At 44.8% G+C, this 26,401-nt stretch overlaps 1 protein-coding gene across 6 annotated transcripts in view; it reads left to right on the forward strand.

The window, feature by feature from the left end:
• Window positions 1-26,401, forward strand: part of LOC129384671 (angiotensin-converting enzyme-like) — a 223,014-nt gene that overhangs the window by 179,150 nt on the left and 17,463 nt on the right. For all 6 annotated transcript variants that reach the window (XM_055070277.2, XM_055070281.2, XM_055070276.2 and 3 more), the window contains exons 7-11: window positions 2,335-2,432; window positions 6,639-6,808; window positions 14,166-14,290; window positions 16,225-16,323; window positions 22,630-22,774. In XM_055070277.2, coding sequence (XP_054926252.1) covers window positions 2,335-2,432; window positions 6,639-6,808; window positions 14,166-14,290; window positions 16,225-16,323; window positions 22,630-22,774 — 637 coding nt within the window. The remainder of the gene's footprint in view (window positions 1-2,334; window positions 2,433-6,638; window positions 6,809-14,165; window positions 14,291-16,224; window positions 16,324-22,629; window positions 22,775-26,401) is intronic.

A 26,401-nucleotide genomic window follows, 5' to 3' on the forward strand; every position in this document is an offset into this window, starting at 1 on the left:
GCACACTACCGCGTGCTTCACCATAACATCGTGGTTTTGGCACGTAAAACACCAGGATTTAATTTTTAAACAAAGATATGCCATGCATTACACAAACGGGGACCAAAGCTTCCTTACCAACCTGTGGACAGTGCGAAACGCCTGCTCCTCCAACACGCACACATTGTGGGAGAGCCCCAACTACCTCCACCTTCCAATAACACAGACCTGTTACTGCTACAAGAGGATAAGCGTCCCGACAGACAAGACGGGTGCCACTACTGCCCCAAGAATAAGCGTTCAAAAAAAGTATGACGGCCGCTTCTGGGGCAGCTCTCCGAGAACGCAGTGGGGCCAAGAGGCGTGGGCCTACCAAAGAGTCTCGGAGTGGACCCATCAGTTTGGTTTTGGTTTGGTTCCTAATGAAATGGCTGCACCTACTGCGGGAGATCGGCCACGATACAGGTGTAGATGTAGAGCGCAGGTGTTAGTGGCACATGCCCACTCTGGGAAATTGGCCGAGAACGGGGTAGTTAACGATGAATCATGTGGTACTCGTTGTCGCCTTCAAAATATAGTGCGTACTCAAGAAGGGGGATTGGCCAAGGTTAATGGAAACATAAGGCCTTGCTTCCCTTTAACTTAGTGGTCTGCACTTTTTATATTTAAATAATAATGATTAAAATTCTAAAGAATGTATTTGACCGCTGCCGTGGCGTATATAATAGAACATCCGCCACGGCTTCGGTAGGTGGTTGGTTCGAAACCCACCGACGGACACCCGCCAGAAAAGGGTACAGACGTCATCCGTACCTGGCGTCCAGTTGTGTACGGGGTTTGTGAACGCCTGGTGGAGGTAACGAAGGTCAGCCCGGAAGGGTGGTATTGCTCTAGACGCAAGTGCACGTGTGCCTTTGCTCTCCTCGAAAGAATGTATTTGAAAAGTGATCACGGCAATTTTGGCGAAGTCGCTAGATTGCAAAAAATGAAATCTTATCTTAACAGCGATGAAAAAGAGCTTAACATGCCACTCTTCCTCTAGCAGTGACGTACTCGTGCACAACGAGGGTCCGGTTGTCGTTAACAATGCAATCCTCGCCTGTATAGTAGATTTATGTATTTGCGTTCTGTGTGTGAGTAAACTCTAACTTCAAACTTCACTTCGATCTGACAAACTTCCTTCCGCGCTTGACCAAGGGCGCTCGCACCAAGAGATGAAATATAAAGCTCCGAGAGAGGAAGACCAATACGCGATAGAGGTTACTCTAAGTGGGTCTTGCTGTCGGGATCATACGTATTTTCGACATAGCAGGAGAAAATGCTTCAGTGATTCTTTATCCCCACATGACCTACAAAGGTTTGGATGTGGCGATCTCACACCTACTCATGTGCAGATTTACTTGCGGTATTCGACACCGTAGAAAAGTAATCAAAATTCGGCATTGACGTGAGGTAGTAGTTTCGTTGTAATAAAAAAAAAAACGTACATTCGTCCTCCTCCTCTGATGCCAAACACACTGGCATAACCAATGTGTGTACTGTGCTGGAGCATGTCTTTGTCTAAATATCAACTAGCGCATTTCTCTGCCTTACAGAACTGTTTCTCAAGAGTTTCGGATGCGCACTGCCACAGATTTCATCAGGCATTCTCAAAACTTCACAATGTTTACTTACGAGACAAGTATGCTGCAGTGGATATGCTAGTTCGGATTAGGGGAAAGAAATGGTGCTCATCAGGTCACGTAATGCGTAGAGCCCATAAGCGGTGGTCCCTTAATTAAGTGAATGAATGTCAAGGTCGACGATGTCAGAACATTACGCGGTGTGATGAGATGAGGAACATTGTACGAATGGATCGGAGCAGTTAAGATCACTGAGGAAGGCCTTGCCCCCTTCTGTAGACTTAAAACATATCAACCTGTATGCTGCTATTGCTGATGATGATAGAAGATCAGCTGGAAGGTTCCATGTGGGCACTTCAATGACATCCGATGTATATTCATGAGTACCATTGTGGTAAAGGTGCCCTAAGACTTCGATTGCGCCATCACACATTCTTCTTATACCATATACTTAAGTGACGCGTGTTTTGAAACAGCCATATATATCCTAAATAAAAAGGTTAAGCGCTCACTTCCGAATTGCTAGTGCTTCTTGGTTAATTGAAACTTTGCGCTGGGAATCCCTAAGTAACAGCTGGCGAAATGTCAATAGCTTATAACACTAAACATAGACTTCGTCTCTTTATTCATACAGGCTACATCTTAGGAACGTATTCGCCACAGATGAAAATTATATGCACTGCGACACTGGCAGGTTCGTTAAATAACAACCCGTTGTATGTTCTTTGTGCAGGTCACATCCACTCGCAAGATTGGATTGCGTTAACCAAAATGAGCCGACCATACCCGAACAAACCTGCAGTTGACGTCACAGGTGCCATGAAAGAAAGGGCAAGTACTGCGCAAGCTTATGCTAGCCAAGATATATAAAAAAAACTGGTACAATGTGCGATTATGAGACCTACGGAATTCGGTCGTCAGTCCCCTTTTCCACCCAGGATACTTCTGTGCACTAATTACCTGACTACCTGTGTAATTGCAGAAGTTTAATTTCTCAACTACTTAACTTTTGAATTGACGGCGTTACTTCCGGTATGAAAGCTCTTATTGCGTGCTAAAACAATAAATTTAGTCGCTTTCAGCGCACTAGGTCGTGCATAATTATTCGTTCCACTTTACTGGTAACGCGCGAAATATGAAAAAAAGCCACGTGATTTAGTACCCACGCGCTACTACACCATTTGCCCCAGAAGTGATTCTCAGTTCACTTTGTTCGTGAAGAGAAGATTCCCGCTGTCCAATTCCATAAATGCGCATGAAGGCAAAAAAAAAAGAACAAGGAAAGTCAGAAACGATGACCAATGTTTTCACATGAGCGCACTTGTCACGCTTGTTTTCGGCCGAGGCAAAAAAAGAATCTTCAACTGGGTTGAAAACTTGCTTGCCTTCGGGATCATACCCATTAGACCAGCTTTCGTCACCCGTGATGACCTTGAAAGGAAAATCTGAAAGTGACTCAACACAACACAAAAGAGGTTTTTTTTCCCTCTATGCGAGCAGGCGGGGAACAAACAGCATGGCATTGCGTTTCACGCCTGCTTCCAGCCTCAATATCAACTCACAAGAGCTGCAAATCGTGCCATCAGCAATCTTGTAAATTGTGTACGATGACTCGTTGGTTTTTCGTTCAACCTTTTCGAGAATTTCGTGTGTATGGCAGGTTGAAGGTCTGCAAAATGTGGGTGGCCTTTAACGCTCCTTTCTACTCTTGTAACAGCCCAAACTACTAAAACATTCGTGTACGGCTAAGCGTCTCATCCGAAAACATAGTTTGAGACATTTAATGTATTTCATTGAGTAATCTTTGCCTACTTTAGGCAATCTATCTATCTATCTATCTATCTATCTATCTATCTATCTATCTATCTATCTATCTATCTATCTATCTATCTATCTATCTATCTGTCTGTCTGTCTGTCTGTCTGTCTGTCTGTCTGTCTGTCTGTCTGTCTGTCTGTCTGTCTGTCTGTCTGTCTGTCTGTCTGTCTGTCTGTCTGTCTGTCTGTCTGTCTGTCTGTCTGTCTGTCTGTCTGTCTGTCTGTCTGTCTGTCTGTCTGTCTGTCTATCTATCCTTTTATTCTGACCTAGTGACCAAAGTTGCCCGCTAGCGTAATGTGGGCCGCTAGACATGTGCTCTTGGTCGTCATGCCATGGTGGTCGTTCCAGTGTCGTCAATCCAGCTTCGTCCTCCAAATCTCGTCATACCGTTGTGGTCACACAGTCCTCGTCATCCTATTGTCGTCATGCCGCCGTCATCACACCATCTTTGTTGTTTGACAGACGTCATTCCTTCCTCATCATTCCATCGTAATCACGCTGTCGTCAATCAATCGCCGTCATACAGTCGTCGTCATGCAGTTGTCATACTGTGGTCATGATGCCGTCGTAATTGCTGCAGCGTAATCATTCCAGCTTCGTCCAATAATGGTTGTGCTGTCGTCGTCATACAGTTCTCGTCATCCCATTCACCTCCATGCCGTCGCTGTCACTCTATCTTCGTTTTCGATTTCGTCATTTCCCAGTCGTCCTCCCATTCTCATCATGCCGTCGTCCACCATACCGCTTTCGTCGTTCCATCTACATTATTCCTTCTTTTCCATTACATTGTCGTTACTGCGTCGTTGTCACCGTTATGCTCGTGACTGACCCTAGCGAGTTAGTGTCATAGCAAAGCGGGCCTACTTTAGAAAGAGTATGTGTCGCGTAGCAATAAAAATTTAAGAAGGACCACTACAGGTTCTGAATAAAGGTGTCTTCAGCAATTTGGTATGCGGCTACAGTGCTTGAATGATACTGGCATTAACGTCGACAATCACTGTGAAATGGCTTCTGCCGGAATTTCTTTCGTCGTTTTTATTGCGATAGCAATTATACGGACACTCCATCGCCGTCGGCGTCGGCGTGAGTTTCCGTATATATTTAGGCATGTGTATACTATATGCTATGCCATGCAATCAGACATGCGGTATATGCGCGTTATGTTGCCGCACCACTCTATCATTAATGTTGCCCCTACCAGTTCTTAAATTCTTGACAAAATTATTCTGCAGAGCTTTGAGATTGGAAGGGCGCAAACAAATGTCATGAAATAAAGCACTGACGGTGCATACATTTTATCTGAAATATTTTCAGACTTAAATATTAAAAGTGCGAAGCAATAACAGAGCTCAAACCTGAAAATGATGTAACTTCATTGGCGCAGCTGTGCGCTACCCCCATGATTGGACCAGAACAGCGTTTTGAAACATACCCGTTGTCGAAGAGCGGTGGTGATGTCGCTAAGACGCTGGCATTAATTAATAAGCATAACCTAACTTGTCCGACGGCAGAATTCAGAAGAACACTAACAAAACAGCCTTTTTCTACTTAGCTTACGTTTACTTTAATTTGTACTGCCACTGCAGCTACGAGTCTTACTCGTCGTGTAATATTCTAACATTTTGCTATCGCATTCATTGCTTCGCCCTTACGAAGAAAGTATGAGTTTGCCTCAAGAAGGAATCAAAATTACGAGGACATTCCTTGCTGACAAGACAAACCTGTAGGACATATTGCAGTGATGTTGGCAAGGCTACTTACTAACTTGTAAAACGTTCCCCTACAACCAACTAGCGAGAGAGCACAGCAATACAATTACGAAGGGCTCCATCAAGAAATTCCGTTTCTTCTGCCCCCCCCCCCCCCCCCTATCGTATATACGTGCGCATGATCACATAGTAATGGTCTGCCTTTATAGCATTCTCTTAAAGAATAAAAAATTTCATTCCACGCCCAGTTCTTTTAAAAAACGAATGAAGAAAGTATTGCTGATTTCGGTCGAATATTCTCTTCTAAAGCACACCAAGACAAAGGATAAGGTTTAACTTACAGCACATCATCTCAGAACATCCCAAAAAAATAAGGCTAAACGTAATTTACTTTTGGTTTCCGACCGCACTATATCATCAATGACGTCGATCTGACATCGTAGGTTTCATAATATTATCGTATATTGTGATCATTTTTATGCAGGAAAATTTCACATAGTTTGTCAAGAGTGAGGCCTAGCTTATTAATGAGTGCAATTTTTTTTTTACTGAACTGTTGATGTCAACGTTTAGGACACCAGACGGAGGCCGTGAAGAGATTTCGAAGCGTAATCGCGACGTCTTTTCTTTTATTAATTTTCCATCCCTTTCGGATAATAAAGCATTGGATTACATCGAGTAGAGTGTTTGATTCGCAGAATTTAAAGTCGAAAAGCAGCACTGAGGCTATGCGGGTTAGCGAGCGCGTCTAAAGCGCTATTCCAGAATAGTGTTGAACAGCCGCTACTATCGGGAATTGAACCCGAGACCTTCTGCTCAACCAGCAGAATTCTACAGCAGCTGTGCCACCGCAACGGACGTATCACAGCAAGAGTAACGTTCTTATAATTCCACATGTGTATTCTAAACAAAAGAAACTACATTAAGTACTACGTGGTGACGGGCTATGGAACTGCCAAGCGCGATGTCGCGGATTTTATTACCGGCTGTGGTGGCCGTATTTTGATGCGGGCACAATCAAGGAATGTTGGTGTGCTATCATTTACGGGTGTACGATAATCAACCAGCTGATAACAATTAATCCGGAGGCCATTACGGCTTTTCTCATGCAACATGTGCAGCTTCGAGATGTTAGACATCATTAATCATTTAATTAAGCAGCAAACGTCGACATTCATCTGCCATCTACGGCTCCAAACACCCCGTACGACGGAAAGCAGACGCCCAAAATGAGCCATGACTAATGCAGTAATAAAGAAAGACTCAGTTTCTTTCGCTTGAAGCGCTTGTATGTGAGCTGTAAATCGCGCGCAGCTTCAGAGCGTTACAAACGCGTGCAATCGTTCAAAACTGGTGTCGTACATTTAGTGCGCTGTTAGCATTCAGCTTTCTATCATAGTTTGATTCAAACAACAGCAATGTAGAAACTTGAAGGAAAATAGTGTTTTTTTTTTCATTTTAAGAAATCCCCATAAATGTTGACCAACCACTGTCCACTTGTATTTTGCAGAACATGACGGTTCTCGACATGTTCAAGATGTCTGAGGAGTTTTTCACCTCGATGGGCCTCCCACCAATGCCTAAAACGTTCTGGGAGCGGTCGGTGCTGACAAAGCCGACAGATAGAAAGATTGTGTGCCATGCTTCCGCTTGGGATTTCTACATCGGCAAGGATGTAAGGCAAGTGTGTCACAGATGTGAGAAGAGATCAAAACGAAGGGAGAGGGGGGGAAGACGCGTAATAAAGTTTAGTGATCGTCGATCATAGAGGAAAACACTCCCCTAAACTGCTGATACTTGAACACAAACGTACGTTTGTCTGGCCACAGTTTCGGAGACACACAATAAATTTTAAGCCTAGCTCCCAAACTTGAAATTTATTTTCTTTAGCAGAGCTGCAAAGCAATCTTGTACCCTCTAAAACGCCTAGCCTCAGATAGTGTACACATACAGCAGCTTCCGCGCGACATTTAGCGCTTGAAATACAAATGGATGTGCCGCGTACGAAAAGCTTGCAGAATACAAGCTCCTAAAAAATAGTAATAAAAATAGAAAAACACCTCCATTACTCCTTGCCTAAATGACACAGAACGTAGAAAGCTTAGAAAGAGCGCTGCAGCTGGAAAGATCTGCGAAATCGAGTGGCACTTGCGGCTTGCTTACAACCTCAGAGGCCATGTACTAGAATTTCAGTCATACTGTCCTAAAAAACATAGGATGATATGGTTTTCGTGGACAGACTCAAATGCTTCTCAAATCATGTCTATCGCATAGGAAACAGGCTGTTCGCATAGACAACCTGATATCTGAACCAAAATTTATTTCTGGCGTTCGAGAAGGTAGCATATTGGGGACATCATTATTTATTATGCACCTTAATAGTTCCAACACTAACTCCACTGCTAAACTTATCATCTACGCTGATGATACTAGCATCTTCTTTGTTGGAAATGATTTTGATCTCCTTGTTCACGAATTCAATGATACCATGAGCGAGCTATGAAAATGGTCCGAATCCAAGTGCATGCGTTAAATGAAAGGCTAGCACAAGCTGTCCTATTCCACCTTAAAAATAAGCCAGTTCCCTCCTCCCTCGAGATTAAGCTAAACTCACGATGTATAGATGTGGTTGAACAATTGAAATGTATCAGAGTAGTTTCTCCCTCGTGTATGTCTTGGGAACACTGTGTGGACCATATTGTCACGTAGTGACGGTAAAGAACACAGTATCAATACTGTGAATGATGAAACTAACTTTCATTGGGGGAACCTGTGCCCACAAAAATAGGCTACACCTAAAGCACAACGATAGCGGCGAACACAGTCGACAATCGTCGAAATCTGATCTGCTGGTCAAGCGCGTCGGCTTTTTACACGAGTGATCCAACGATCGAGAGTAATCACTGGTGGCCGCGTGTCTTCCAGAAAGGTTTAGGCCATTCACGTAGCCCATACATGTAATCAGATTACGCAAGGTTCGATGACAACAGACAGCGGATATGACCACCGATAACATTACAGAAACTTCCGATGCATGCAGGCGCGTCCCGCGATGAGCGGTAACACTTGTTAGACGGTGAAAAGCGCTCATTCGAAAAAGATAAGTTCACCTGTCAATATCCCCCTCTGAAAAAGCATCGTCCCGACGCTACAAGCATAACACGAGAGTGAAACACAAAAGGAGACTGATCAAAGAAACGAAGTCCAAAGTAACACACTTCAAAAACAGAAAGTCCAAAGGTCAGATACGCGAAGTCCCAAAGTTCATTAGCGCTGGTGGAACGGCTTAAGTCACACAACGTGGACTATTTTAGATCGTGAGCGGCGCCGCTGTGATAGTGAAATGCTGTCTGGTACGACTTCATAGTCGAGCACACCAATGTGCTGGACGATCTTGTAGGGTCCGAGTTTGCAACACACTAAGTCCTCGTCGGAGTATTGGGGTCCAAACCCAAACACGATCGCCGGGCTGGTACTCGATGTAGCATTGTCGAAGGTTGTAGTGTCGGCTGTCGGTCCTCTGGTGGTTCTTGATCTGCAGGTGAGCGAGATGTCGGGCTTCTCCGGCGCGCTGGAGATAGGTGGCGACGTCAAGGTTCTCTTCGTCAGTGACGTGCGGCAACATGGCGTCGAGGATCGTCGTAGGGTTCCTGAGGCAAACCAGCTTGAACGGCGGGATCTGCGTTGTTTCTTGCACCGCCGTGTCGTAAGCGAACGTTACGTCGACGTACATTGCTAGCATATCGGTGAATGTCTTATTCAGTCGCTCCGTAAGACCATTCGTCTGCGGGTGGTAGGCAGTTGTCCTCCTGTGGCTTGTCTGACTGTGTTGCAGAAGGCTTGGGTGAGCTCCGCTGTAAAGGCCGTTCCTCTGTCGGTGATGAGTACTTCTGGGGCGCCATGTCGCAGCAGGATGTTCTCGACGAAGAATTTCGCGACTTTAGCTGCGCTACCTTCAGCAGAGCTTCGTTTCAGCGAAGCCGGTGAGGTAGTCCGTCGCCACGACGATCCACTTACTTCCAGATGTTGACGCCGCAAAGGGTCCCAACAAATCCATCCCGATCTGCTGAAATGATCGGCTAAGAGGCTCGACCGGCTGTAGTAGCCCCGCTGGCCTTGTCCGTGGGTTCTTGCGTCGCTGACACTCTCGCCATGTCTTGCCATAACAGGCACGTCGGCCGTCAGGCGCGGCCAGTAATACGTTTCCCGTATCCTCGACAGCGTCCGGGAGAATACGAGATGTCCAGCGGTCGGATCGTCATGTAGGGCGTGGAGTACTTCTCGACGCAGCGCTGACGGAACAACAAGAAGGTATTTGGCACGGACTGGTGAGAAGTTCTTTACGAGTAGAACGAGAAGAAAGGAAGTTTACCGAGGGGCCCGATATTTACAAGTAATTTCCGCTATCCGTGGTGTCTTTGGTTGTTGGCTGCTGATGATATTCTTTACGAGCAGGTTGTTTTGAAGCGACAACAAAGACAATCCTCGATTAGGCGCCCTAGGGACAACGTCGGTGTTCCCTTCCAGATACTCGACGAGGTGTTTCAGCTCCGGGTCAGCTCGTTGCTGTTCAGCGAAGTGTTCCGCGCTTATTATTGCAAGGAAGGCGTTATCATCCTCGTCATCCTGCGGGGGCGCGTTAATGGGGGCCGTGACTGGCAATCGACATCAAAGTGTTTTCATTTGGAGTTGCAGATAACAGTGATGTCATATTCTTGCATCCTCCGGCTCCACCACCCCAGGCGTCCTGAAGAGTCCTTTAAATTATCTGGCCAACACAACGCGTGATGGTTGCTGACGACTTTGAACGCCCTGCCATATAGGTAAGGGCGGAATTTCGCTGTAGCCCAAATGATGGAGAGGCATTCCTTTTCGGTCGTAGAATATTTGCCTTCCGCTTTTGACAACGACCAGCTAGCGTAAGCTACCATCCGTTGAACTCCGTCTTTTCTCTGCACTAGGACGGCACCAAGGCCTGAGCTACTGGCGTCAGTGTGTCTTTCTGTATCGGCATCGTGGTCGAAGTGCGCAAATACCGGTGGCGACTGCATGCGCAGTTTGAGTTCTTGAAATGGGTCTGCCTGCGGTGTTTCCGACTTGAACTCGACATCACATTTCGTTAGATGTGTCAGCGGCTCAACGATGCGTGAAAAGTCCTTGACAAAGCGCCTGTAGTAGGCCCATATGCCAAGGAATCTACGCACTGCCTTCTTGTCGATGGGCTGCTGGAACTTTGCGATGGCGGCTGTCTTCTGTGGGTAGGGGCGGATTCCAAATTGGCTGGTGACATGGCCCAGGTACAGAAGTTCACCGTAAGCGAAGCGGCATATTTCCGACTTCAGAGTGAGCCGTGATGACTTGATGACCTCTAATACTGTCGAAAACCGCCCAAAATAATCGTAGAAATTTCTGCCGAAGATGACGTTATCCGAGTAAACAAGACAAGTCTGCCACTTCAATCCTTCCAAAACCGTGTCCATGACGCGCTGGAACGTTGCAGGCGCCGAGCAGGGTCCGAATGGCATTACCTCGAACTCGTAGAGGCCGCCTGGCGTGATGAAGGCAGTCTTTTCGCGATCTCTCTCGTCCACTTCTATTTGCCAGTAGCCAGCCTTGAGATCCATCGACGAGGAGCATTTAGCGTTGCAGAGCCGATCCGATGCTTCGTCTATCCGTGGGAGGGGGTATACGTCCTTCTTAGTGATCTTGTTCAGTGGACGATAATCGAAGCAGAAACGTAGGGTTCCGTCCTTTTTTTTTCACCAAGACAACAGATGATGCTCACGGCATTTTCGGCGGCTGGATGATGCCGTCACGCCGCATTTCGTGAACTTGTTGTCTTATAGCTTCACTTTCTCGCGTCGAAACTCGGTAAAGGCTCTCGCGGATTAGTCGAGCGCACTCTTCGATTATTATGCGATGCTTGGCGACTGGTGTTTGTCAAATCCTCGATGACCTTGAAAAGCAGTCTTTGTATCGTCGGAGAAGACTTCTGAGCTGTTGCTGCTTACTTATGGGCAGACCTGGACTTATGTCGTAGTCTGATGCGGAAACCATGGTCGCTGGGGTAGATGCGGCAGAATCCGACAGGACAACCACATTGCTGGTTTCCACAATTTCCTCGATCTACGCGATTATCGTGCCCTTATGTGCTTGCACTCCTGGCTGAAGTTGGTTAGCATAACTTCCGCTTTCGCTCCGTGCAGTCGAGCAGTAGACTTGGTCGCCCTCGATTACGCCTTCTACGTCTGTAGGTGTTTCGGTGCTGACGGAAATAACAACGCTGGAGCGAGGTGGTGTGCTCACTTGATCTTCGAGCACACTCAAGGCGTAGTGACCACGAGAGCTCTTCGGTCGTATCGCTTGATCTTCAGACGGCGTTATCGACTTCGACTTCGGGTCGATGACTGCGCCGTGTTGGTTCAGGAAGTTCATGCCGAGAATGACGTCGCGTGAAGACTGTTGGAGGATAACGAAGGTGGCAGGGTAAGTCCAGTCATGAACGGTAATTCTTGCCGTGCAGATTTCAGTCGGTGTTATGAGGTGTCCTCCGGCTGTCCGAATTTGAGGGCCTTCCCATGCAGCCTTAACTTTCTTCAACTGGGTGCTGTAGTTTGTGTTCAGCGGTAGGCAGTTATATTGCCTTGTCCGCATATCGAGCGTCTTCTCAATAGTTGTGGCCTCGGAAATAAATTCGGCAACGGTTTTAGGCGGGTTGCGCATTGATCTGTCAAAAAGCTCTTGCTCCAAACTACGCATCAGTAAGCGAAATTTTATCTCTTCCTACATTTCTGGTTCGGCGTGTCGGACGAGACGACTCATATCCTCCGTAAAGATCGCGATGTTCTCGTTAGGCAGCTGCATGTGGGTTTCCAGTAGAGCTTGGGCTCGTTCTTCGCGCAGGACTCTCCAAAACATCTGCAGGAAGCCATTGGGGAACAAGTCCCATGCAGTCAGGGCTGATTCTCGGTTCTCAAACCAGGTCCTGGCGACGTCTTCTAACAAGAAGTACACATGCTGGAGCTTGTCGTCGGAGTTCCAGTTGTTGATTGCAACGGCCCTTTTATACGTTTGCAGCCAGTTATCCGGGTCTTAAAATGATGATCCACGGAAATTCGGTGGCTCCCTGGGCTGTTGCAGCACAATGGGGGATGCTGGGGCTGTCATTGTGGTGAACTTGGCGACGATGTTCCTGGTCGTCTCAGGCAAAAGTCCGTGCTCCGGGGGCAGTCCGTGCAGCCTGCGGCTACCTCGCTGGCTTCTGGCGACGTTAGTGTTGTCTTCCGCGTTCGGGCTTGGGTCCCGTCTTTGTCGGGGCCTCCGGTACATGAATGCAAAGCACCACCACCAGATGTCACGTAGTAGTGACGGTAAGGAACACAGTAGCAATACCGTGAATGACGAAATTAACTTTTATTGGTTGAACCTGTGCCCACAAAAACAGGCTACATTTAAAGCACAACGATAGCGGCGAACACGACGGTGATCGTCGAAATCTGATCTGCTGGTCAAACGCGTCGGCTTCTATACACGAGCCATCGAACGTTCCACAGTAATCGCCGGTGCCCGCGTGTCTTCCAGAAAGTTCTACGCCATTCGCGACGCGCATACACGCGGTCAGATTAAGCAAGGTTCGGTGACAACAGCTCAGCGGATAGAACCATCGATAACGTTCAAGAAACCTCACATACACACAGGCGCGTCCCGCGGTGAGCGATCACATTTGTAAGACGGTGAAACGCCTTCACCCAAAAAAGGTAGACAAGCCCAAATCTAAATATCACAACGAAACTGGCTGAAATAATTGGGGTCGTAGGTCGGCTCAGAACGTTCTTGCAAGACCAACAAGTTTTCTCCTCTATAATTCCATTTGCTACTCCTATTTAAGCTATTGTCATTTAGTGCGGGGCACCGCCGAAATTTAGTAGTCTTGAGCGTCTCCAAATTTTGCAGAAGACATTCCTTCGTCATGTTCGCAATGTCCCCTGCGACTCCCCGAGCGCGGATCTCTTTCTGCAAAGTAGCGTGCTGAAGAACCATAACTTGTAAAAAAACCGCTTGAGTATCCGGGTTAAACTTGAAACATGGTGAAACGTAAACCACATAGGTTAGCTTGTTGATTTGAGTGCCCGAGAAGCGACCTACAAGACAAGTTATGCGGAGAATTTGGTATTGCCGACCCCTCGAATCAATTGAGGTAGAGAACGCCTTCCCTCTTAAATGTGAATGCATACAAAAATTTTGACCTCTTCAGTGCGTCAAACGGTGCTTTACGTGCTATGTTTATTACCACGTAAGTTCTATTCCTCTTTTTGCGACCCGCCGTGGTTTCTCACTGGCTATGGTGTTGGGCTGCTGAGCACGAGATCGCGGAATCGAATCTCCGCCACGGCGGCCGCGTTTCGATGGGGGTGAAATGCGAAAACACCCGCGTACTTAGATTTACGTGTACGTTAAAGAACCCAAGCTGGTTGAAATCTCCCGAGTCCTTCACTACGGCATGCCTCATAATCAGAAGGTGGTTTTGGCACTAAATACCTCTTAATTTAATGAATTTGTTTCCTTCTTGTATGTATTTTCTATACTATATATTGTCTAAATACTATATCTTTTTTTACTTGTTCATTATTATATAGCTGTTATTACACTGCAATTACCTTTGTATTAAAAGCCCTGCTGCGAAGCCACTGTCACGCGAAAGGAGGCTGCGGCTTTGTCAAGCTGTATTTTACAGCTTTTTCTGCGCCTCCGCTCTCTGTACCTTGTACCGTTACAAGGCAGAAATAAAGAACTTCAACTCTGACTACAAAGTGGCTCGTCGTTTACTTAGGTGATATTCAAATGCCCTAATAAGAAAAGTAGACAATCATTACCCATGTAGATTTGCAAATATTGCTTTAATAGTAACGCTGATTATTTGCAACCGTTTTAGCCAAAGCGAAATTTTGCGGAACTTGACCTTCACACAGTCCGTTTTTGTTCGTGAGCTTTTGTCGATAAGGGCCGGTTTCTTGAATTTGACGCCGACTGCCAACAGGATCAAGCAATGCACAGAAGTGAAGATGGATGATCTGCTCATTGTGCACCATGAAATGGGCCACGTTGAGTACTTCCTCAAGTATGCCAAGCAGCCAGTCTTCTTTAGGACTGGTGCAAATCCTGGTAAGCACACATTTGGGAATTATTTTACCATCCCAGCAACGATGTGATACATTATTGAGGCCCAGTCGTCACTGCTTTATGTATGTCAGGACTTAGAATATCTGCCAGCCCATGCTTTTGCGGTACATTGTTTTGCACAGCATCTCAAAATAACTTCACATGAGTATAAGTAGTGTTACACTAAAGAAGAGCACTAAATCTGTTTACATTGCTGAAATTATTTCTAGCCTCTATATGCACTTGGTGGGAACTGAGACTCGTATTTAACGATACAAATCAAAACCGTGCGTACTTCTCTTTTGAGTTTTGTACATAAACCGCGACATTAACACATCAGCGTCACGTCGTGGAAGATTTCAAACAAGTTTTATTTGTCTGAGCCATTTTCGCGCAGAAAAAGTTATCAAACCCGCTTCGTTCAGTGTGCTGTTGTTTTAGGCGAAAAAGAATCGATTAATAAGCGATTTACCTAGGGTTGGTTAACTGTTTATAAATAATGCTTATCAATGTAGCGCACAGACTACCAAACACTTTCACAATCCATGACGTTACGCGGAGTTTTAGACGCAAAAATTTCGACGTGCATGTCACGAGGTCTTTCATTATAAAGTATTTTATGGCTATATTTGCCATTTTTTATTACACCGTATCTTTCACGTAACATTACCCCAACTTTAAAAGTAGAATGGTGCACCTAAGACAAACCAGACAGTTCACAGTCATCTTGAGTTTTTCAGACTTTTTTAAAATACGACTAGTGTCACCAATTTCTTAAGTTTAATTCTGCAAAATTTTAACTATTGTTTAAAAGACATGAGTCATACTGGCAAAATTTTACGGCGTACTCAGAAACACTATATGAAGGTATTTCCTTAATTGTTGTTGTCTTTTACGTGGTTATCTTTTACGGGCTCTGAAAAAGACTCCAAGCATGAAATAAAACAAATCACCTCCCAAACACCCCGTACAGACGGCCAATCAGCGAAGCTGAAACGTGCGGCCCTGGTTCTGCCACGTGGCCGAATTACGCACGCGCGCGGGCCTCACCTTCAAAGCAATCCGCGATGTTTGCGGAGTGCGCGTAGCGCCGGTAGTTTGACTTGCGCTGCTTTCGACGCTTCGTTCGCGTTCAAATGAGATATGCACAAAGGTCAATCCGATCCCTGCTGATGCTGCGATTCCTCACTCCATCGTTTTGATAGCGATACACGCAGATACAGCGCTGGTCTCCGTGTGTCTGTTTCGTTTTATCTCCTCGTTTAGTCGAGATTACACACTATATCATTGGTAAATTAGTTAGTGAGCGAATGTTTACGAGTTTATATGGCCGATAAAACTATTATAACTCATATAGCTAATTACTAATTTGCTATCGTAATCGGTGCTTCGCCTTTCGAACGAAACTGCGACTTTTGTTTCTCCAGTTTCATTTCACTTGTTTTAACATCATTGACGCTTGAACATAGTTACCATTGTTTGCAATTATATTCCAGCTACAGATTGTTTCCTCCATGATTTCCTTGGTTTAATTATATGTTGCCAATATGCCTTTGGTTTAAACCGCAATAACAGCAATATTCTATTTTTAACATTTGTTTCCAACTAATTAAGTAAAACAAGCGATATTGTAAATATGTAGCTTGTAATGGTGTTTTATTAAAGGTGAGAAGCAGCAGATTAACAGCAGCCTAGCAACAGCGAACAGCCCGAGCTCTCTTGCAAATAATAGCACCGGTCGTCGTCGTCGTCGTCCCCGAGCTGCTATCGGAAACACGAGGCGCGTCTGCTTAATTACTAGCTTGACATACCAGCTCTCCTTTTAAGAGCTGCCGTTTCAGTAGCAGTTCTACAGGCAAACATACAACTATGCATAGCAGTAGAGCGCAGCAATTAATTCACAGCTGTTGTCTTAAGAGTTTTTCTCCTATACCTAGGTTTCCATGAGGCTATTGGAGATACTATTGCGCTCTCTGTGGCCACGCTGAAGCACCTGAAGGCAGTTGGCCTGCTGCAAGACAGAATGGAGGACGAAGGTACAGTGCAAACGTGTACATCATAAAGTTTTTCGTAGCGGCTGTGTCGTGAAAGTGCAGACACCAGAATAGAAAAATAACACCAATCGTGAAATAAAACAGCTTAGAACGACAGAAAGCTGAGCTAGTTGGTAAAGATTTATTATGAAAAAAAGAGGTGAGGCGTGCGGACAGGACACAAGAGTAGAGAAGTGGACAACACGAACGCCGACTACCAACTGAAGGGAGCACTGAGGCGAAAAAAATAAGGAAGACACAAAACTCATCTGCGCAAGGTCAGGAATGCCACGTGTCAGTATATGGGCCACGTAGACCGGCACATGTACTCGACTGACACGTGGCATTCCTGAGCTTGAGCAGATGAGTTTTGTGTCTTTTTTTTTTCGCCTCAGTGCTCCCTTCAGTTGATAGTCGGCGTTCGTGTTGTCCACTTCTCTACTCTTGCGTCCTGTCTGCACGCCTCACCTCTTTTTTGCACAATGAAATAAAACAGGTAGTTGAATGCAAGCACATCATAATGTATGTGTAAATAGCTTGCACGTGACGTCACTGAAGCAGCTTGTCACCATGACAGTTCTCCGATATGGCGCTTAGGATAACGTCAGCGTATCATATAGCGTATCATGTATCATCAAGCCGGTTACCTGCTTCCACACACAAAGCAAAGCCTAGGTAGGAGAGGGCCCGGGTCAATTGGCTGTGGTGCAGTGCTGGAGCCGCGTGAGACGCCAACGGGCGCTCAGCTCACAATGCTGGGTTCGTCAATATGGCGCATAGGATGGCGTCAGCGCAAGCCCTCGCCCCCTATAGATAAAATATACTAATACCAATACCTACGTGTTTCGTTCACGTGAGGCCTAAAATAGAACAGGCATGTTAGAAAAATTAGCAATAAGCCAACGAAATGCCATTAAACGCGAATCAGATAAAAAGAATTTTGAAAAATCTAGAAAAAGCAAACTTACGAAAATGATTATATCAAGGTCATAAAAAGTGCATAATAAGTGTCCACAAATTAAATAAACTTTGATATGCTAAAATTTACCACTGCAACTGAAGGAAGAAACTCAGTACTTAGTGTTCAGATTGAGGCAGAGTCACTGCCTTGAAATATTTGCTTTTCTGTAAGACGGTGTCTTCATATTTTCATATAGTTTTATTCTGTTTTAAAGAATTTTAAGGTCTGCCAGTCCTACATTTTTGTGCAAAGGTCTGACTGCGCAGTTGAAGAATAGTTTGCTTCATGCCAAGACAAAGACTGCACGCTAGCAATGCAAATACATTTACACATAGCAGAAAGCCCGCCATGATATGCTTAAATGTGGGCTTAAACAATAAAATAAGAATTCAAATGAATACATTTTTCAGCTGGCCCCCATTAAAGAGATTGCCAGGCAATCCTAAATCAATAAGATATACATTGTTCGATATGCAAGTATAAAAAATCAAGGACAATGAAAGTGGCAGGACAGGGAACTTTTGGAATACAGGAGTAGTGTGAATATGGCGAGCACATGAGAAAGACCGCATCAACGCACAGACAGTGTGCTAACTTCCAACAATATTCTTTATTTTGAGGTACTACGAACCGCCGTGGTTGCTTAGTGGCTGTGGTGTATGGCTGCTAAGCACGAGGTCGCGGTATCGAATCCCAGTCACGCGGCTGCATTTCGATGGGGGCGAAATGGGAAAACACCAGTGTACATAGATTTAGGTGCACGGTCCAAATTTTCGGAGTTCCCCACTACGGCGTGCCTCATAATCTGATCGTGGATTTGGCACGTAAAATCCCATAATTCTTCTTTAATTTGAGGTACCACGACGCAATGATATTGTCACGTAGCAGAGACGGGGATGAACACCGCAGCAAAATTAAATTACTTAACTTTTTATTGGGCGAACCTGGGGCCCCAAAAGCACACTAGAAGCTCAACGACAGTGGCGAACACATTCGGTGATCGTTGAAACCCGATCAGTGGGTCAAGCGCGTCGTCTTTTATTCATCACTCGTCGAAGGTTCTCGTGTAATCACTGGTGCGCCTGTGGTTTCCAGAAACTACTACACAACGCGTGTCGCGCACGCAGTCTGATAATACATGGTTCGGCAAGCACATAAACAACAGATAGAATGAGCGGTAACATTCGCGTAAGTTCCAAATCATGCACGCGTCCTTTGCGCTGAGCTGTAATGTTTAACATTTGCTAGCCGGTGAAAAGCGGCCACCGGAGAAACATGAACAAGTAGACGTTTTAAATTATGGGGTTTTATGTACCAAAACCCTTTTCTCATTGTGGAGGCACGCGGCAGCACTCCGGAAATTTCGACTACCTGGGGTTCTTTAACGTGCACCTAAATCCAAGTACACGGGTGTTTTCGCATTTCGCCCCCATCGAAATGCGGCCACCGTGGCCGGAATTCGATTCCGCGGCCTCGTGCTCAGCAGCGCAACACCATAGCCACTGAGCAACCATGGCAGGTAAATAGACGTTTCAATATCTAATGCGTTACCCGTAACAGGACGTGTGCAAGAGCGTAAACTTGTTTAGAGTTAACAAAAAAGAACAAATGAAAAAATCTCGCACTCAAAGTTTAATCTCAACCCAACGGCAAGAATTGTTGTTTATTCGGAAAGGCAAGGGAAGGCTTATTAACCAAAACATCATCAACCCTGGCAATAAACTCAGCCTTCATATTCATACAAGTCAACTCGCACCCATTTCTGCCGGTAATGCGATGCATCTTCAAAACAGCGATGAAAACTGCATTTCAAGTAATCCTATCTTGTGCCATTTTGCGTAAAGAATGTTGTGCCATTCTTTTCACCATTACCCGCCATGGTTGCTCAGTGGCTATGGTGTTAGGCTGCTGAGCACGAGGTCGCGGGATCGAATCCCGGCTACAGCGGCCGCATTTCGATGTGGGCGAAATGCGAAAACACCCGTGTACTTAGGTTTAGGTGCACGTTAAAGAACCTCAGGTGGTCAAAATTCTCGGAGTCCTCCACTACGGCGTGCCTCATAATCAGAAAGTGGTTTTGGCACGTAAAACCTGATAATTTACATTTCTTTTTCTTTTCACCATGTTACAAGTTGACGTAGTATATCATACACACATCTGCCTGTTTGGCCTGTGTAGCTTCATCCAATACTCCATGCGATGGATCATGCATGCACTGCATTTGACAAGCTTGTTTCTGTACTTCTTTCTTACATTTCACCTTTGGAGCTTTTCCTGGTTTTGTATTCTTGCAATAAAGGCGGCCTATATGCAGAGAAGACAACAGTGATGTCCACTCGTCATGGTACTTTAAGTTGTGCAAAAGGGGTGGTTAAAAAACGACTACAGCAAACTTTTTCTTGTCAGTGTTTGCGGCTCTTGCACTTGATTACATGTCCTACTTCTGCTGGGGGTTGGTTGAGCTGGCCTTCTGCAACCGACACTAGTATATGACCAGGATAGCCATCCTGGCGAAAGCGTATGGCCTACAACCTGACGCTCGCGTTCACTTTTTTAATGGCACGCAACTTTTTTAATGCATTAGTGAAGCACCTTGTTGCTACGCTCCTTTCCTCAAGTTTACAACGGGAGGAACGGAATAATACGCGTACTTCTAAGTGCATGCCTGTTGGACATGCGAGCAAATCATACGAGTAATGCTCGGTTAGATTCGTGAAGTAGCCCTAAATAGATTTTGCCATTGCTCCTGGTGCATTGCTTTTTCTCGCATATTTGCTTCACGTATTGGTGACTCTTACAGACAGTGTGTGTGCGCAATAGTAACGCTGGTGGATCGAAAATCCTAATAGCACACTAGAGTGCACCAACAATGGAGGAACTGTGTTTAAATCGACGCTATAGTGTAGCTCACGAGGCGAGGCCAATAGGAGACCGTCAGTGTTGCTAGCGCCCAGTGCATGCATTATCGGTTCGATTGCGCAAAGCAGCATTGGCATAGTGGTCAGAATGCTGAGCATCAACATTTCAAAGTAATTGATTAAAGTCCCTGCCGATATATATTTCTCCTGACATTATGTTGCCATTCTTGAATCAAAGCTTGATAAATGGATGACTAGACATGACCTAATGGCCATTCATAAGCGCGGCGTGTGCCTGGAAGTCCTGATACTTCACCATTGCCTGAACAACTCGGCGCTTTATTCTGAGCCACTCAGAAAATAAGGGGCACACGAAATTTTAGACCTTATAAAGCGCAGCCGTGTTATCCTGGCTTTTCATTTGAGACACTGTTGTGACAGAAAGTTGGCGGCACGCTTTCCCGTTGCCGACTGGAATGCCAAGATGCTTGATACCCCTCGAGTGAACTCTCACCTGGAAAGAAATGTGCTACTTTTACATCAGTAAGCAGCGCCTCAAGAACAAATAACCAGTAGCAACAAGTTAGCAAATCATCGTAACCGGGTAATTTGACAGGATTACCCTGGAAGGTTACTGCCACAGGCTCCAGTTGATGAACTAAGTGTCGAGGTGTTTGCAAATGTCAGCATCGACTTACAATAAATTTGTAACAATTACATGAGTAAACATCCCCTCAAAAATAATACCAAGTAACATATATTCCCGACGTGCTCATGTGACAAAATTATGCTGGAAGGTTACATGCACACTCTCGAGTTGAGCTAAGTGTCGAGGTGTCTAGCAGTTTGAAAATATCAGCATCATCTGACAATAAATTTGTAACCTTTGCGTGAGCAAACTGTGCTTCTATTGCAAGAACAAGGTGACAGTAGGTTAGCGTATAAGAAGTACGATTGCTCCACAGTTCATTAGCCAGAAAGCCATTCGAGCACTTCTTCACTACGTGAAGACCACACACTTGAGTGCCCGACTGTAGACATCCTGCAAATATCTTAGTGCATGGGAAAGTGCGATATCAGCTCATGTTTTCTCTCTGTCTCTCTCTTTCACTCCCCCTTCCCCCTCCCCACGTGTAGGGTAGCAAACTGGACTCAGTCTGGTTAACCTCCCTGCCTTTCTTTCATCCGTTCTCTCTCTCTCTCTCTCCCTCTTAACCTATATGACACCGCCTGTTTGCACAGGGCTGACAACACGCATAAAGTGTATGAGTATTTTTTTAAGTACAGGGTGCAAGGAAGAAAATAAAGCAAAGCAGGCCTAAATGCTATTTTATGCTCTTTTACAATGTTTATTTTGCGTGCAAGGCTGAAAGGCTGTGTTTAATAAATGGACAGGTTAGTTTGGCTACAGGCTTGGGATGCTATTTCTAGTGGCCACGATGAAGAATAAAAATAATTTAAAAAACACTCACGTGCATTGAGTGTTTCATTGTACGTTTAATAATTATTGTATTACAAGATATATTCTAATTTTACGTAAAGCGTTTGTCATAACATATATGGCACAGTTGTAGCCGCTCGCTGTAATTGTTTTTCGCAAAGCATTTTTTCCCCTCCTTCTTACTGGTTTACTTGGTTTCCTAGTCTCCAAGTGTTAACAACTCGGCGACTACACAGCTGCGCACTCAAGCCACAAAGCTTACTTATGCGCCTGTATTCTTCTTCTCTTTTGCGTAGTTTCAATAATCATTTATTCATTTATTAGTAATGTCTTATTTATTTATTTATTTATTTATTTATTTATTTATTTATTTATTTATTTATTTATTTATTTATTTATTTATTTATTTATGCATGCATGCATGCATGCATGCATGCTAGTGAGTGCTTATACACACACACTCAAAGCACTCTGACATGCGCTCAGCGCTCAGCGGAACTGTTTAATAGAATGGGCAGTCGCGCTAGTTGGTATTTCATCATTGGGAAACAAGAGCACTGGGTCGATGAAACCCGAACAACAACGACAAGTACAAGCGCTCACCGAGTGCTTGTACATGCACTCTTTTAACATGTTTCGTCATCCCAGCGCTCAAGTTTTGGAATAAAATGGACTGTTTAGACTGCTTGAACTCACGAATGTTAGAGTGCTCACAGAGCTTTAAACATCTATTGGTTCAAGCAGTTCACACATCTTGGCTGAGCGCTGAAACGTGCAAAAGCTTTAGGAGCACATCATTTTAACACCTGGAAGAGACCTTGCACTGCCACTGCGAGACCGCGCACGACTATCTAATATTAAAAAAAAAATACACTTGATGTATTGAATAACCCCCGACCAGACGTGTGGAGAGGGCGGGGAGCATAACACCCCGTGATTACAACGAGTGAATGATATGCGATGACTACAAAAAAAAAAGGGGGGGGGGACAGAGTGGTGTGAGCAAGTCGGTGAGGACAAACCTGCAGCCCTGTCATCCTGCATTCCAGAAACGGACATCAACTACCTGCACAGTATTGCCATGAGCAAAGTGGCTATCATCCCCTCGGTTTACATTTTTGACCTCTGGAGGTGGAACGTGTTCAAGGGCAACTACAAGTCGGAAGACTACAACAAGGCTTGGTGGACCCTGCTGTGAGTGTCAGTTCACACTGAATTGAAAGTATCATGGCTTGTTGGCTGATTAATGGTATTTAACAACCTCAAGCAACACCATGGCTAAGAGTGAAGGATTCCAAAATAATTTTGACTGCCACGGGTACTTCAACATGCACCGTAATGTTCTGTACGTGAATATTTCGCATTTACTTCCATCAAACGCAACCTTCAAAATCAAACTCGCAGCATCGTGCTCCGCAGTGGAACACCTCGTGGCTCGTGCCTGGCTTACAAAAAAAAGCATTTAACAATGTGGTATATGCATGTGCCACGCATTACCTGCAAAATTAAAACATTGAGCAAACATAATGCCACAAGAGGCCAAAGAAAGACGACAAATCCATAACTCTGCCTACAACTACCACGTCACGTAACGCAGGCTTTGCATAATATATAGTCACCGACAGAAAATATTTAGGAAACTACTACCGGGACAAACAGTGTATCCTACATCACCTACATAACCTGTTAAACTGCGCCCTTGCGTCAAATATGCACTTACCGCTAACAAATATTCACAGAATGAATTTTTGGTCCATATGCATTACTTAAAAATGTGAGAGATCGTGCTAGTCGGTATTCCGTGACCAAACATTTCCGCATGCAAAAAAAAACCACGGACACGCAAGGGGTAAAACAAGCACAAGCACCAACTGTCATCAACCAAACTTTATTAGTGAGAACTCGCTATTTATGCCTGGAATATCACAAGTAGGTGCCACAAACGCAGGGCTTGATCAAGTTAAATCCTGCGTTATCAAGACATTTGTTGTGTAGGTGATGGTTGACTCACATACTGCGGCTTAGTAGCTTTACCTTTTCGCCTTCATTATTTCGCGTGGTGTCACCGTCTGTTTGCTGTGTGTTCGTTGATACAGCTTCTCCATGATATCGCCTTTGCATGTAATATGATCTAGCTAAATTTTTTTGTTGGTCATGACCATCACAGAGAATTAAACCAAATAAAGACATAAAAGAAGTTGACTATTCTTAAGTGCAACGTAGAAATAATTAGGTTGGGGAAGGGGCCGGAAATATCGCTTGTCGCAAGTGCAGACGGAAGCCACATCTTCTACATTATGTGTGCGCTGCATTACTAATTCAGATGCTGCGGTATCCAGGATTTGCTGGTTGTGTATAAGATTAGCCCAATGATGATGATGATGATGATGAGTTATTAGCATCCACTTCGAAACGGGACGGTGGAAAAAAGTCACTTAGTCTGGTTGAACTAATCAGGTAATCTATACATGCTTATCAGTCTGTCATTTTGCCGAGAGTTTTACAACCTTTTTTGTATCTTCTTTAAAACCTCTACCAGCCTTGTACAGTTTTATGCCTGTAACGGACCCGGTCCAGTCAATCTTTTCCTTCTTTTTTTCGCCAATACTCTAAACGTCTCTTGCTTATCTCGGCTGCCGACCAGTTTATGCTTCCGCCTTCTTTATATCCCAGTGCTTCTGAAATGTGGAGGTGATCCGCAGTACTCGCAGGAGTGAATACCTTCGCATTTTATTAGGATACGTTATTAGGATAAAAACTGCAGCAAACACGTGCCTCATCCTATTGCGAATATTTGCAGGGATATGTTCTGGTCTCGCAGCAACCAGCTCGTGCTTCAAAAAGGCACTGCCCTTTGTGATGTCATACAGATTTTTCTTTCTACAAAAGGATGGCGAATCAGTCGAGTTTGAATCTATCCTTGGTAGCAACGCACGGCGAAATGAGGACACATAAAACAAATAAACCGGACAAGCGCTGTCCCGTTTCTAATTTCATTTCTAATTTCATTCTTGTATGAATAAAAACGACATGCACGTCCACACTGTGTGGATGTGCATGCTGCTGCTTGGTCAGTATAGTGTTGTAAGTTTATCAAGGTAAGACCGAAGTCAGTCATCTCGGCAAATTTACTGCACTTACGCTGCTGCTCCATTCCTAGGTTCTCACCCTCTCTGGCAATCAAAAGACTTGCCTACAACGCAATCTTCAAGTTGTCTCCGAAAATTTATCAGTCAAACTTGTGCAGTCACAAAGCCAAACATTTCTTACACCATGAAGGCTTCCACAAAAATTGATCCGAGTGCAAGGAGCTTCTGTAGTGCCTTCCCTTGTTAAAATATGAGGCTGAGAGCAAACCAAGTTCGATGAGGCTTTCACATGAGCTACCAGCGTTAGTAGTATACCTTTGTCAATTTCCGTATTTACTCGCGCAAGAGTTGCAGTCCCACATTGGAGGTCAGAATTGTTGAAAAATTGGTTTCACCAATAATTGCTTTTTCAACGCATAGTACTCTGTAGAAGTTGATACAGTTTCTAAATATTTAAATGTTACTAGAATATCTTAAGTGCATGAGCGGCACCAAGGAAGCCATTTTAGTGAGCCTGTCAAAGTTGTAGTAGGCTCCACTGCCGATGGGTGCGACATCAAGGACAATGAAGGATGAAGCACAATTTAATCAGTGGTGCTGAACATTGAATAAATGTGGGCGTAGATAGTGTTTGCGTTATTCTGCGCATCATCTACTTTGGCATTATGGGATAAGACACACATAGCTATTGAAGAATGTTGCATAGAATTGCAAAACTGTCAGGTCGAGTGCCTTTTCCTGCACCATGAAAAGAGGGCCAATTCTCTACAGTACGTCACCCCAAACGTCGACAAATGAGGCATGTCATCCCATTAGGGTTTTGAAGCTACCCTATGCTGAATTGTCATGAATGAGAATTTACTATAAGGACATTCTTTCCTGTGAAATTGCATGTGTAAAAGGTTGCATCCCATTTCCTACAACAAGTGAAACGCGCCAAGCTTGCTGCTTAAAGAATCAAACTTATTGCAAAATTAATTAAAGTAAATCCTGTAGCTTTATGTGTCAAAACAATTATTTAATTGTGAGGCATGCCATAGTAAGGAATCAGTAGTAATTTTAACTGTCTGAGATTCTTTATGAGACAGATAATCATTTACAGAAAGGCAGATAGGTCGGCCTGAGCTATGCATTGTTCTGCCCTGCTACTCTGCACTTGAAAAAAAAGGATCGGGAGAAAAGAGAATGCTGAAAATAATGGTGAGGAAAAAAGGCACATGCCTGCACGGCACACGCAGCAGAGTCACAGCATGAGCTGGACGAATGCCTCTGAAGGAGCTCCATTTTCGGCAGCACGCAGTAGACGATTCGCGCCTAGCGAGGAGGCGCCATAACCAGTACCGGAGAGCGAACACAGGTATAGGGACTATGCGGTTCACACATCACATCCCATGACCCATGGTAAGATGCGATGCTGCTGTTGATTATGCTAATTTATTTGTATCGCCTTTGGAGCGATCCGGTGACAAATAGTCACCTGACGAGGCCCAGCTACATGCAACATGCAACTGCTACATATCTGGACACTTGGTGGAATATAACGCAACTGCAATGCAAAAGTTGCACGTATTGACGCACGTATGTCACGATGTAACAAGTGGCACGATATGTTGCTAATGGTCATGATGATGATGATTTATTGGATCCCCTTTAAAACGGGGCGGTGACAAATAGTCACCAAGCCTGCTTTATTTATTCGGGTATACTGTACATGTTTTTCATTCCGGCACAT

Source organism: Dermacentor andersoni, chromosome 5, assembly GCF_023375885.2.
Source record: "Dermacentor andersoni chromosome 5, qqDerAnde1_hic_scaffold, whole genome shotgun sequence".
Classification (NCBI taxonomy): domain Eukaryota; kingdom Metazoa; phylum Arthropoda; class Arachnida; order Ixodida; family Ixodidae; genus Dermacentor; species Dermacentor andersoni.